Here is a 15,563-nt window from a genome sequence, read left to right as displayed (position 1 = left end):
AAGATGGTAAATTAAATATGGAAATAGACAAGAGAATCAACAAAGCTGGTATGGTAGGAAGTCAATTGAATAAATTCATATGAAATAAGAGAGAAATTAGCCGGCACACAAAATTAGCTGCATTCAACGCAGTGTTCAAACTAGTTTTAACTTATGTATCTAAGAGCTGGGTCATAAATAAAACACTTGACCAAAGACTAGAGACTGCAGATATGAGAGTCCTGAGAAAGATCAGGGGCATGAACAGATGGCATCAATGGCAATATCATATTAAAAACGAGGATATTAGGAAAGAACTTGACATTGTCAGCATCCAGGAATGTGTTAGCAGAGCTAATCTCAGGTGGTATGGTCACTTAAACAGAATGGGGGAGGAAAGATCAGCAAAACAAGTGTTCTCTGTCAGGATGGTAGTTAAATGACCCAGAGGAAGACCAAGATATATGTGGATTGATTGGTAAAAAGTGCCATAGACAATAGAAATATAAGATCTGATAATGCTGGAGTCTTGACAAGCAACAGACAACTTGACAAGCAACAGACTGATTTGGAGGAAAATTGTAGATAGGAAGTTAGTAATGATATAAATTTTTCATGTAATACTATCATATCCTGCACACCCCTCGAGGGTACATGGCAGGAATTTGATGATGATGAAGTCATATCTGCAGCTGAAGAATGGTTTTTGCAACAAGAGAAAGACCTTTTTTTTCTCAGAGGATTGCAAATGATGCAGTAGCATTGTAATAAGTGTATAACACTTCATGGGGAATATGTAGAATAATGTGCAAGTTACATGGTTCTACCTCAATTCCTTCATGGTGATTATCACAACTTTTCAGCACACCCTCATAGAAGCAGCAGCTTTACTACTGATTATTAATTTCTTTTAAGAAGTTGCAGTACTGTCTGTTGCTATGATACTGCTCGAATTTCAGAAGGGTATTTACATTCTCAAGAATTAAAAAACACTGATAAATCAATAGCCAATTCTATAATGAAGCCAACTTCTTGTTTCCTTAATATTAAGGTAATTAAAGAAACAAGAAGTTTTAATTACAGATAATGAACAATATTTGTTTTTTTCCACATTTCTTTTGAAATTAGATTTTTTTTTTTAGATGAAACACATAAGGGATAAACTGTCAAAATAATCTCAATAATCTAACTGCATCTGCAACATTTTACACTTTTCTTAATTCTGCTCTTCATTCTGGTCTGACAAGTAACTAAATGAAACTATCAGAGGATCTTTAGCAACACAAACAACTATATTCCAAATATGACTGAAAATAGTTGGCTCATACAGCTAACTTAGGCATCTGCAGAGGAAGACATCCCCCCCCCAAAAAAAAAAACTGTTTGCTTACACTTGGTTCAAGGATTAAACCAAGAATATAATTCCTTGTCAACTTTAATTTATACTATAACCAAGTGAAAAAAAAAGTATCTCTAATCCAAAGTAATTTAATAATAAGGTGACACCTTTTGACTACGCGTATATGTGAAATATTACTTCTGTATTACTTCAACCTTAGTATCTCTTCTCGGTCTGGAAACAACTGATTACATTTATTAATGTTCGTCATTGGTTTTGCTTACCTCCTCGGGAGTAGAGACTGTACATAGCAATGGGTTTTTGCATACCACTGAGTGGAACTAACACCGAGTTCCTGTCCTGAAGTGATTCAGGTCAGTAGTAATAAGTTTAAGTAATGATCCTTTACGATCACTCGGTGAGATTTAGAGTGATCTCAGATCACTCAGTTTTTGGAGAAGTATTCCCACACTTAAACATACCTCAATAAAGGTTAAAACTGGACTGGGTAGTGGCTCTACCAATAATGCATAGCACTATGCATGTCTGTAAAGATGCATGCTTTGCATTATGATATGCAAAAGCAATTGATGTGAAGTCATTAGCTTCTATAAGCAAGCAGCCCAGTCATGAAGATACTTCAAGCATTAACACTGTTTGCTTATGCTTGGATAAAGAATTTAACCAAGTATATAATTTCTTGGCATCTTTAATTTTTAGTCCAACTAAGAATTTTCAAAGAACTTTAAGCAGTGTCAGAAATTGCCATATTCCAAATCACGTTAATATTAGTCGAACAATTAAAATGTAGATGTGTCTGCACAAGATGACCTTTAGTTTAGTGTGAATGGGTTGAATTTTAGAGGATATAAACCATGTTAGAAAAGCTGTATTCCAAAATTTGGTCAAATCTGCTTAAATAATATGAGCTGCAGAAGTATCTGTGAAACATGACTGCCCTACCCTCTATTTTCTGTCCAAATGTGCTGAAATTCTCACAGCACTCTGAGCTTTGTCAACAACCTTCAGAAATCTCTTGCCACCTTCTTGATATTGATTTTCTATGTTCTTGCCAAAGAAATAACCATTTTCCAAATTTAGTCAAAAATAGATAAGATGCCATGCAGAGATGCTGAGGGCAGTTACATGAAAGAAAATCGTATCATATGAACGATAAACAAAAGAAAATATGAGCTAAGATATTTTACTAACCATTTGGATTCAAAGTGCACTTAGACATAACAGGTTTTTTCTGTATATAATCAAAAAGTCCAAATCCATGAGCAGTACCAGCAGCCACCCTAAAAGTAAAAAATTACATATTTTGTAAAGTAGCATAAAAAAATATTAAAATAACAGACTAGAGATTTTATTATTATTAATAAGTCAGATATCAATATTTATCATACCTAGCAGTATCAATATACATTACTGCTTTCACAACCATTTCACCATATTGCAACATTAAGAACAGTACATGCCCGATGTTGAGAACAAATGCAATAAGCATTTATTGCTACCCCACCCCAATTAACACATCTGGTTATTCAATACACATATAAAGAAAAATATAGTTTATGGGCACTCTTCTCTTTCGTTTTTGGCAATTAAGAAATGGGCTGCAGAATTTAAATGTGGCCGTACCAGCCTTGAAGATAATCCACGTGAAGGACGTCCAAAAAATGTAACAACACCAGAAATCATTGATCAAGTGCACAATATGCTATTGGATGACCGGTAAGTCAAAGTGCATGAAATTGCTGAGACCATAGGTATTTCAAAAGAACATGTAGGGTATATTTTGCATGAAGGATTGCAAATGAAAAAGCTTTGTGTAAGATGGACCGCATTTGCTCAAAGCAGATCAAAAACACACTCTCATGCAAATCTCTGAACAGGGCTTGGGGCATTTTAACAAGAATAAAACTGATTTTGTGCATCGATTTATTACTATGGATGAAACTTGGATTCACCATTACACACACCAGAATCCAAACAGCAGTCAAAACAGTGGACAGACACCGGTTGTTCAGCACTAAATTAGATAAAGTCAGTTCCATCAGCAGGAAAGATCATGGCATCGGTGTTTTGAGTTGCTAAAGGAATTTTGTTTATTAATTATCTTGAAAAAGGTAAAACAATAACCAGGGAATATTAATCCGATCTTTTAATCAGACTAGATGAAAAAATTTGTGAAAAAAGACCCGATTTGCAGAAGAAAAAAATCATCTTCAATCAAGACAATGTGCCTGCCCACAAAGGTGTTTTTGGCAATTAGAAAATTAAGGGATTTGCACTATGAATTGTCAGAACATCCACCCTATTCCCCAGATCTGGCTCCCTCTGATTTCTATCTCTTTCTAAAAAACTAAAACTCTTCCTCGCTGGTCAGCGTTTTTCTTCGAATCAAGAGGTGATTGCAGCTGTAGAGGGGTATTTTGCAGATCTTACTAAGAACCACTCCAGGGATGGGATAATGGTGCTAGAACATCGCTGGAATAAACATGTTAGTCTTAAGGGAGATTATGTTAAAAAATAAAAATAATTCGAAATTACAAATTCGTTTTTTCATTGTTAGGTCGAGAACCTTTTTAGACCACCCTCGTAGATGAAAATGAATTCAATAATTATTACTATTCTTTAATAAACAGATTTCATGATGCTCCACAGTTAAAAAAATATTCAAAAGATTCGCTGTTTACAAAAAAGTGCCTTTACATATCTTCAAAAGAACACCTACCATCCTGTTAACAATATACTTTAATATGATCAAAATGCTAGCTCACCAAGTGACTGCAGTGTATCTCCATAACTTGTTCAAGGAATATGGCTGCAACAATGCAGATCCATCTTCATTTCTATAGCATTTCTCCAATCAACAAACTATTAATAACTTTATTTCCAGACAAGTCTTATCTGAAAAAAATATTCCTTATGTTAAAATAATCTGAGATCACTCAGAGTTTAAAGAAATTCATTTACTCTATCTTCTTCTCTCCAAATTTATAAATTGCATTCTTTCTTTACTAATAAATATAAAATGCACTACATCCCTTCCAAGTGTCTACTTGTTGTACAGGATATTATTCCTTTTTCACAAAATTTTAAATTCTGCCATTCTACAGGAAGGGGAAGGGGGTAGGATGCATATATCCAAGTTTAACCAATGTGAAAAATCAAGCTTTCAAGACCAAGCCTTGGCTATGGAGATCACATGATAAAGTAGAACATATGACCTTAATACATTGTTGCTCTGTCAAGTTTCAATCTTTAAGCACTTGCACCTTCATACATCAAACAAACAAAAACAATTCAACACCCCTGCTAAGGATATGGGCCATCCAAAAAAACTGTCCCAAACATTTCTATCAGCAATCCATGTTCGCTTCTAGACTTACACATGTTCATCTACAGAAATTCTGTTTCTGGCTGCATCATCACATTGTATCAACATCCTCAAATTTCGGTTATGTACTCTGAAGGGATATATATATATATATATATATATATATATATATGAAGATACACTAATATTGGTTTCCCACCGACAATTTTCTTCCAAAATCTTGTCCATCAAGGATTCTAATATTATCAGATTTTACTTGCTTTCTAAGGCACAGCTAATAGCATGAATTAACTTAGATCTTGGACTTTTCTGGGTCTTTTTCCTGCCATTCTGGAATCAAATATCTGCTAACCTTATCCTCTCCTATTCTGTTCCAGTGACCATACCATCTTAGATTAGCTCTGTTTGTATATTCTTAAATGCAATGTCAAGTTCCTTCCTAATATTCTACACCACTAATGCTATCAGTTCACTCAAATTTTTTTTTTCCCCTCCTCAGAACTAGAATATGTAGTCTACTGACCAACTATATAGCTATTGAATGCATGTCTATTGGATATCTGAGCAGATTCCAAGGATCCGTATTATGAGAAGTAGTATTACTTAGAATATTTAAAAAAAAAACTTCCTAGGACTTTAGTAATAAATAGCTGTACTGCTCTACAACTGTATTTGCATTGCCAATTTGCCATTTAGGATGTCATACTACTGTTTCATCTTTTAATTGACACATGCTAAACATCTTCATAATATGTTGAATGACATTCTACGCATAAAGAAAACAGTTTTGATATAAGTTAATGGTATTTCATTTTTATTATCATCAAGAAAGGGTTTATGCTGAATTACAAAGTTCGTAATTATGACAGACTTAGAAGATAGGTTAAAGCAGTGGCCATGGCTTAAGCAGCTACAAGAAAAGAATGTCAGTAGTGCACTGGAAGTTGACGGGAATTATTTGAGAGAAGCAGTATCAGACTGCATGCCCACGGTCAAGAGTAATGAATAAGTAATGATATAAAGCCAGGAGCTGCAAAAAAAAAAAAAAAAAAAATTGTGGAAGGAATATAAAGAAAAGATGATCAGCACACTTATTGGCAGTATAAAGTGCAGGCAAGAAGGGTGACTATTATTTTAAGAAAGGCTAAAGGAATTATGAGAGAAAATAATAGCCTTACCCTTAGTGGCTAACTTAATTTGTAAAACTTAGCAAGAGAATGCTGTGAAGGTAGGAAGGTGACAGGAGCAAAGGAAGTAGTTGGGTTTCCAAGTGATCACTTTGCAAGGGTGTATCATCCAGATAGAGATTTTGCAGTTGCTGGTGTGACAGAGGATCTCGAGCTGCTCAGCATATTGAAAATATTAGTATGAATACAGCAAATGGACTGGATGGCATGTCAGTCCATGTGCTACAAGAATATGCAAGACAAACGCAGTGCCTCTTATGAAGTTGTTTAATCTAAGTCTCTGGCAAGTTTCCAAAGGGTGAAAAGAGAATAAGATAGTTCCATCCGTCTTGAAGCCATAAAAATGGCTTCAAGACGGATATAGCAAATTACACATGCTCAATATATATATCAAGAATGGTGGTTAAAGCTGGTAGTTAAAGGTAAAAATCTAGGAATAGGTGGATAGGAATACAATACTCTATAGAGGAGATAACACAGATTTGCAAAAGGCAGCTGCTACATTAGTAATTCACTCATTTTATAATAGTGACAACTGAATTAGTTAAGGGAAATAGTTATACCATGATACTGCTGTACTTTGAAAAGACATTTGAGAGAATGCTGCATGGAAAACTATTACACAAGTTGGAGAAATGAGAGTGGATATAAAAAGCTGGCGGCATGGATACAGGTAGCTAACAGACAGCATCCAAGTAGTATATGTTGGAGAGGAAGTCTAGGAGAATAAGGGTGACTAGTGGAGTGTCTCAAGGCTCTGTACTTCGGTCACTACCCTTTAATTTGTACAATAATTATATAGGCAGTGGTTTCAAAACTTTCAGTACATGCACCCGAGCACACCTTTTAAAATTTCAGTAACAGCATACCCTGCCTCTCAGGTAAAAGGTAATTTAGGAAAAGTCATAATATTTCATTCAAACATGAATAATTATAAAAGGTATTTGTTTTTTTAACATTTGCATTGTAATAAATTACAATGCAATTTTTTTTTTATTATTAAAACTTAAATACAACTTTTCCTCCATGCAGAATTTGTATATGTATCAAAAGGCTTAGGTGTTGTTGTTTATTCATAATAATACACATCATGGTATAAACACCACCAGGAGAGATAAAAAGCAATTAATTTATTGAACTTATTAATAGATATTATTTCTGGGAAAATTCCCATGTTACCCCTCTAAAAATAAACTATTATTTTAATGGCTAATATTATGCCTACTTCCATTTAGGAATGCTCTTTTTTTTACTATGTCATTGGCTCTTTACCCAAAAAACTAAGGCATTACTGAAGTGTTATAAAACTAATATATGAAGAATAAAAAAATAATAATAATATAGCAAAATTTTGGACATATCTTTTTTGGATGTTATTTTCTGTCTCCTTATTCTGGCGATGTGCCTTTATATGCTGTTAAAGGAAGTGGCAGCAATGTGGGGAAAATTATTTGAAAAATAATAACTTTCAAATAATTTTCCCCACATTGCTTTACTCTCCCCTCCCCCACTTCCTTTAACAGCATATGAAGGCACATCTACATCTCTGGAATAAGGAGACAAAAAAGGTATGCCCAAAATTTCTCCTATGTTATTTTTTTTATTTTTATTCTTCATATATTAGTTTCATAACACTTCAGTAATGTCCTAGTTTTTTGGGTAAAGCGCCAATGACATAGTAAAAAAGGGGCACTCCTATACGAAAGTAGGCTATATTAGCCATTAAAATAATAGAACTTATTTGATTTTCTACTCAGAATCTTCAGAGCACAAATGGATACCCTAACATGGTACCCATAGAGGAGGACACCATGTTAGGGCATTAGTTCTGTGTCAGTTGCAAACTGAATTGTTTTTCTTAAGATTCAGTGAAATGCCTGTGTGCTTGTCAAAGTTATAATTTGTGCTCTGAAGATGTGAGATCAAAAACCAGCGAATTATTAGTTCAATAAACGATTTTGTCCTCCTTGGTATTGTTTACACTGTGAAGCACTATTATGAATAATCAACAATATTTAAGCCTTTCGATACAAATACATGCCAAGAAGCTTTAAAAAACTTCCATTACATTTTTTTTTTTTTTTAGTTAGTGAAAAACAATTACAGAATAAACTGCACTTATCTAAGACAATATGGTGACAAAAATATAAGAATAAAACAAAAATGGTAATCAAAATTTTAAAAAAGTGCTCTGTATCCCTTTTACACACCCCTAAAGGAATACCAGACTTGAGGAAACACTGATATAGGGAATGGAATGATTTAAGGGGAGATATTCAGTTTGTTGAGGATGTAAAACTGGGAGGAGGAAAGGGGGTGGGACAATAGTTGATAAAGTGATGTCGATCCACTGAGGGTAAAAGATAATGGTTGCCAATTTAATGTTGCAGTATGTAAGGTCGTAAAGGACGTAAAGATCACAAACTGTATCACACTGATGGGTCTGCACTGAAAGAAACTGATCAGGCTAGGGACTTGGAGGACAAAGGTAAACAAAGTTGAAATTCAGAGTGTATTGCAAGAGTTGGCAAAATAGCTCAAATAATTAGTTGGGTGTTTAAAAATACACTAACAAGTAAAGACAAGAAGAAATGTTATTAACCCTTCTTTATAAGGCTATGATTTGATCATATCTTGATTAATTTATACAGATGTGGTCACCTGAGTTTCTTTGTAAAGAGGTGATGGGAAGGATTCACAGATAAGTGACCATGCTGATTATAGATCTGTGGAATGCTTCCCATGAGGACAGGTTGAAGGTGGCTCTGCAGCCATAAAGCATTCCTAAGCCACTTAAACAAACAACACAAATGTGTAATTTGCAACAGAAGTAGAAAAACAAAACTTCTTACCATTCTTATATAAACTCATAACTAACCTTTCACTGTGCTATCCATCATTTAGCAATTATCACAACTCCACACATACCAGCCAATACACACAGATGCCATTCACCAGCCAACACAGAAAGTAGAAATAATAAAGATTCACAAAGAAAGCTAAAAAAAAATTTATATTCATTTTGAAAAATGAATATAATAACAATCAACTGATAAAAATAACACATTAAAACAACAATTTCAGCAAAGTTATACTATCTCATATACAGTGCCGTAACTAGCCAGGTGCAATGGGTGCACAGGTACAGGACCCAGAATGAAGAGGGGGCCTGAAATGGGATATCAAAAAAAGAAAATAAATAAATAAATAAATTAGTATTATATTTTCGTTTTCAAATTTTAAATTTAAATTTTTTGCCATGGGGACAGATTCTGTAATGTTTCTGGTTAAATTTAAGAAGTCATCATCATCATCAAATTCCTGCCATGTACCCTCAAGGGGTGTACAGGATATGACAGTACTACATGAAAAAATTACATCATTACTAACTTCCTATCTACAATTTTCCTCCAAATCAGTCTGTTACTTGTCAAGACTCCAACATTATCAGATCTTATATTTCTATCGTCTAAGGCACTTTGTACCGTATCAATCCACCTATATCTTGGTCTTCCTCTGGGTCGTTTTCCTGCCAACCTGGCAGAGAACACTTGTTTTGCTAATCTTTCCTCTCCCATTCTATTTAAGTGACCATACCATCTGAGATTAGCTCTGCTAACGCATTCCTGGATGCTGACAATGTCAAGTTCTTTCCTAATATCCTCATTTTTAATATGATATTGCCATTGATGCCATCTGTTCACGCCTCTAATCTTTCTCAGAACTCTCATATCTGCGGTCTCTAGTCTTTGGTCAAGTGTTTTACTTCTGACCCAGCACTCAGATCCATAAGTTAAAATTGGTTTGAACACAGTCTTGTATACAGCTAATTTAGTGTTCCGACTAATTTCTTTCTTATTCCATATGAATTTATTCAATTGACTTCCCACGATACCAGCTTTGCTGATTCTGTTGTCTATTTCTATATTTAGTTTACCATCTTCAGTAAAAATTGTGCCTAAGTAGCTGAAATGTTTTACTTGTTCCACAGGTTCTCCATTCACAACACAGTTGACATTTTCAATGATTCTGCCTATTTTCATTGTCTTTGTCTTTTTATTGCTGACCTTCATACCATATCTATTACAACAGCTATTCAATTTAGTCAGAGAATCTTGCAGACTTGTAGCGGATTTATTTAGAAGTATAACATCATCTGCATAAAGCAAAGAGCTGACATTAACATCTCCAATTGTGATATCAGATTTAATACCACATTCCTTCATAATGTGATCCATATAGATAATGAATAACAGAGGGGATAATGTACATCCTTGTCTCACACCAGATTTAACATTAAACCATCTTCCTGTACTTCCTTCAATTCTAACTGCTGACTCACAACTCAAATAAAGACTAAGTATTGCTTGATATAATGCCCCATTGACACCATATAACTGCAGCGTATTGAATAGCTTCTCTCTTGGCACCTTGTCATATGCCTTTTCCAAATCGACAAAACTTAAATACAGATCTTTGTTATATTCCCATGCTTTCTCGACTATTTGTCGTAAAGTGAAGATCTGATCCTGACAGCCTCTATTTGGCCTGAATCCAGCTTGTTCTTCACCAAGCTTTTCTTCCACAATTCTTCTCAACCGTTTCTCAAGTATACTTGCATAGATCTTGCCAGGAACACTCAGTAGGGAAATACCTCTGTAATTCTCACATTCAGTTTTATTTCCCTTTTTATATATGGGTACTATGAGAGCTCTACTCCAATCATCGGGAATTCGTCCCTCTGTCCAGGCTTTCTGAACTATGCAGTGCAGCCACTGTAAGACTCTTATACCACCATACTTCAGCATTTCTGGTCGAATATCATCTACTCCTGCTGCCTTTCCACATTTCAAGCCTTTGATGGCTTTTTCTACTTCAAGTATGGATATGTATTCCTGACTGCATGCCTGGTCAGTGTTTTTTATCACTGTGCTGTCATCACTGCTTGTTTCATTTAGCAGTTTTTCAAAGTAATTACTCCATACTTCAAGGATATCTTTTTCTCCTGTTTTCATTTCACCTTTATCATCTCTAATTCCTTTTACAGCACTCTTTCCTCCATTCCTAAGCTTCTTCAACAACCTCCAGAATATTTTGCCACCTTCTTGATATTTATTTTCTATATTCTTGCCAAAGTCCTCCCATGACTTTTGTTTAGCTAGTTTTACACACTGTTTAGCTTTCTTACATTTGTCTCTGTATTCTGTAAGAGTAAAAGCTGACTTATTTGCCAGGAACTTTTGATATGCTTTCTTCTTTTCCTTCACTGCCTCTTTAACTTCCTGTGTCCACCAGGGAGTTCTGATTTTTTTATCCTTGCACACAACCTCACCACATGCCTCTCTGGCAGAATCAACCAATGTTTTCTTCAGAGTTTGCCACCGAATCTCCAATGTTTGATTCCTGTTCTCAAACTCTTTCATTTTTTCTTCAATAATGTTTGTGTATTTTAGTCTATAGTTCACACCTGAGAGCTGCTCAACTTTTATTCGCTTTAAAACTTTCTTACATGTTATTCTTTTCAATATGAAATTCAATTTTATTCTGCTCAAGACTAAATAGTGATCACTTCCAATTTCAAATCCTCTGTACACTCTGGTGTCCTGCACCAGGGAGAAAACATCACTATCAACAATAAGATAGTCAATGAGACTTTTCTTATTCCTTGCCTCTTCTTTCCATGTGAATTTGTGCACATTTTTATGTTGGAACATGGTGTTAGTAATAACCAATCTATGTCCTGAGCAGAAATCCATTAGATATTTGCCATTATTATTGGCTTTGCTCTTTTCTCCAAATTTTCCCAAAATATTTTTGTATGTCTCGCAATCATTTCCTACTCTGCTATGTAGATCCCCAACAAGGACCAACTTTTCCTTTTTCATTGTGTCAGTTGCTTTTTCTAAAGCCTCGAAAAATTTCTCCACTTCTACCTTAGTAGAACCTTCTGTGGGACCATAGGCACAAATAAGTTTCATTGTCCAGTTCCCCGGTCTCATATTTACCCACATTACTCTACTTGAGACTGACTGCCATTCAAGAAGATTAGCCTCGTATTTTGTGTTGAATACTATGGCTACTCCTTCTTTCCCAAGGGAATTTAAGAAGTAACCAATCTATTTCTATTGTATACTCCCCTTCCACCTTCCAAAAAAAAAGAAGGCCAAAAATAAAATCTTGCACAGGGCCCATGAAAAGCTAGTTCCAATATCAGTATAGTATGGATTAGTTGTTTTTTTTTTTTTTTTTTTTTTTTAAATTCTTTGTTCAATAATTTTCTAGATTGTAACTGAAAATAAATAAACCATGTATTACTGAAATAGAGAGCCAAAGGCCTATTTATCATACATCTCCTCTAGAAGATGTGCTTTAAATTATGGAGAATACTAAGGAAAGTGATCTGGAGCTTACTCCACCTTTACTAAGAGTTGCCCATAAGGTTGCTTATGCTTGCACCTGCCAAAGCTTTTAGTTTCTATATATTCGGCACGAAACTCTTGTAGTTTCTATATATTCGGCTATGAAATAATGTTGGATTCAATATTTATCATACCTGTCCTCTGGGAGATGTGTTTTACATTATGGAAAATACTGAGAAAAGTGATCTGGAGTGATAAGGAAAGTGATCTCCACCTTTACTACGAGTTGCCCATTAAGTTGCTTATGCTTGCATCCGCTGAAACGTTTACAGTTTCTATATATTCGGCACGAAACTCTTGTAGTTTCTATATTTGGCTATGAAATAATGTTGGATTCAATATCCACTTAATTTGTCCCATTATGTATTATATTTGCAGTGTTTTTTCTTTATGTTTTATTGCTTGTTTTCCGAGGTCTGAAGAGTCATTTTGCTTGTTATCGTAGAATTTATGCCGATAAGAAAAAAAAAATAAAACTCTTCAAACGACTCTTGATAATTTCTTTTGATAAACAAATTGCAGTAACTAATGAAGGTACAAGTACTTATTAAACATTTACTTTGCATTAATTTTTTATGTTTCCTAAAAGAGTACCATATAAAACGAATTATTAATACAGTAATCGATTATGGACGAATTGCAATTTTTATAGTTCGCCCAACGTTTGTAGGTCTCTGGTTGGCGTCTTGCCAAGAATAGTCGACTCATGCTGAAGGGGAGAAAGAAATGAAGCACGTGATATCGCCAACACGCGATATCTCGTGCTTTATAGGTAAAATTTTCCAACTGTTATACGAGCAACTAGTTAACTACAATAATCATAAAAGAGAAGTTAATTTTCCGACCTGTAATAATAAACAACTCATCCCACAACACGGACTGATTACCCTATTATCGGAATAGATTCTCCTTTTTCTGACATGCGCAGAAGTGTCAAAGGATCTCTAATCAGTGGGCAAACTATACCATTGATTATTAGATTTGATTAACGTGATTTTGATATACGCAGTAACATCGAGGGATTAACTAACCGCATTAATTAAGGGATACCTGTATATTGCAATCTTCTCTATTATAGGTGAAACTGAACACAGTGGATATTAGAAAAGAAAAATACAAAAGCCATCTAAATGCACCCCTGAGAAAAAACAGGCCTCTCCATGCTGTGGACATATTTTATAATACAGATTGGAAAGGCACAGAATTCTTATAATCAAACTAGAAGATGATTTCAAAGAAAATTTAAAGAAGCATGCGAGACAAAGATTTGGTCACTATACATTTGGCCCTGACAGCAAAGCACGCTCTCGGCTCTTGTGTAAAGTACAATCAAATTGAAGTAACACTCATCACATGCTAATCCAACACAACTCTACAAACTATAATATTAAAGATCACACAGCTGCTGGTTACTTGAATTTTAACAGGTTCACAACTACAAAACTATGCAATGAAATGTGAACAAGCCAGCCTAAGCATTCCCTCACACAGTAATGCTGTACAAATTATCATTTCCATTCCATGCAGAACTCTAGGCAAATATAATTAAAAGTAGCAGGACTAATTACAAGAATTTTTAATAAGATAATTTCTAAATTGAGCTGATGTAGTTAATTTCTAATTTAGTAAACTTTCCTTCCCTATCAAAACAAATCAAGCTAGGCAGGTTAATTAGCAACAGTCATAATATAGTTAACAGTAACACACTACTGAAGATGGACCATAAAGGTTGAAATGTATAAAATAATCTTTAAAAAAAAAGTTACTTCAAAATATTTGGCAATTCCATAATTGTAATATAATTGGGTTGTTCACTATTCAATAATACTAAAAGCTGGGACTGTCAACCATATCATCTCTTCTCTGCTTTCTGCCATTCTCTGCATAGTACATTCCCAATTAACACAATAATAACAACAATGGAAGATTTATGTGAAAGAACTTTTGTCCAACTCACAAGAGCATAATCAGTACAAAATAAATTGAACATAAATAGCAAATTGAAACTCAACAATAAGAATAACATGTGAATCATATGCAATGAGAGATAGGCACAGTTTCAAGAACTTTTTAGCCCAACAAAATTTTTTAAACAAATGACACACACAATCTGCCTAGGGGTGAAATGTATAAAGAACAATTTCTTATAAATACTTTAGTCCCTGAATGGACTAAACTTCAGATTGGGGGGGGGGGGGGGGGGGCATGAAATATGGTTTCACAGCTTTCTTTGTATAACTGTTTAAAAGAAAGCACCTTTTGTGCATGACCTTAGCCTTCTTCCAAAGGAAAGGATCAAATGTTTAGTGGAGATGGCAAATTTTCAGCCGGTTCAGATTGATCAGACTCATGGAATTATCACCATTGTCAATTTTCTCATATGTATCACAAGTTTCTCATACTCATATTTTCTCACATAATAGTGGCTGAACACCCCTCAAGCAGTGTTCAGCCACCATTATGACAGCACTACAAGATCAAGTTTATTATTCATTATTTGTGACACCTCCAAGGAGTCCGAAGACTCATTGCAGGAGGACACCCACTGTACAACCCTCTGTCTCCACTACTACACAGAACCTCTACTACCAATCACCTACATCAACGCCATCTACTGCCCACAATCACAGCTAGTATTTTTTGTCTGTAAATTGCACATGTTCTGAAGAGCCAATTTGTCTGTATGCAGGATGAAAAACCCTGGTACCTCCGTAGGAGATCGGCTAACTCACCTTCAATTGAAAAAGTCCATATAAGGATTCCTCTCGTCATGATGCGAATTGAACTTAGGATTTTTCTAATTGAAAGGCGCAACGTACCGTCGTTCTTCCAATTGCACTATGGAAGCACTTACTTTTTAAGTTTACATTATTAATAATCTCCTATCAACAATTTTCCAACAAATTACCGTATTTGCCAGCATATAAGACACACTTTTTTTCTTTGAAAATAGGTCTGAAAAACAGGGTGCGTCTTATATGCCGATACTCAGTTTTTTATTAATTTCATTTCAGGAAATTTTCTATCTTCCGAGTTACGCGATTTCTTTCTTGTTTTCCTGCGGTGTGGTAGAACATTCCAGTTACGTAGAATTCAGTTGATGCAAATGTTGTCACGGTTGTTTTGAACGGTGATAAATTTCTGCCATTAAATTTTCTCTAAATTTCTTGGCAAATTATGGCTGAAAAATGTCGGCAGTGCTACAATATTGCATACAAGCTACGTGCGATTGCGTATGCTAAAGAACATGGAAACAGGGCTGCAGAGAGGCATTTTGGGCCACCCCCAACTGA

At 34.8% G+C, this 15,563-nt stretch overlaps 1 protein-coding gene across 4 annotated transcripts in view; it reads right to left on the bottom strand.

Annotated features, from left to right (window-relative positions):
• Positions 1-15,563, bottom strand: part of l(2)gl (LLGL domain-containing protein l(2)gl) — a 437,582-nt gene that overhangs the window by 167,305 nt on the left and 254,714 nt on the right. For all 4 annotated transcript variants that reach the window (XM_090407678.1, XM_090407677.1, XM_090407680.1 and 1 more), the window contains exon 15: positions 2,531-2,619. In XM_090407678.1, the coding sequence (XP_090263804.1) occupies positions 2,531-2,619 (89 nt within the window). The remainder of the gene's footprint in view (positions 1-2,530; positions 2,620-15,563) is intronic.

This window comes from Typopeltis vanoorti, chromosome 17 (genome assembly GCF_054136105.1).
Source record: "Typopeltis vanoorti isolate ZY-2024b chromosome 17, IOZ_Tvanoo_1.0, whole genome shotgun sequence".
In the NCBI taxonomy this organism is placed as follows: domain Eukaryota; kingdom Metazoa; phylum Arthropoda; class Arachnida; order Uropygi; family Thelyphonidae; genus Typopeltis; species Typopeltis vanoorti.
The sequence above is the reverse complement of the archived record's forward strand: the minus strand, read 5'-3'. Positions and strand labels throughout refer to the sequence as shown.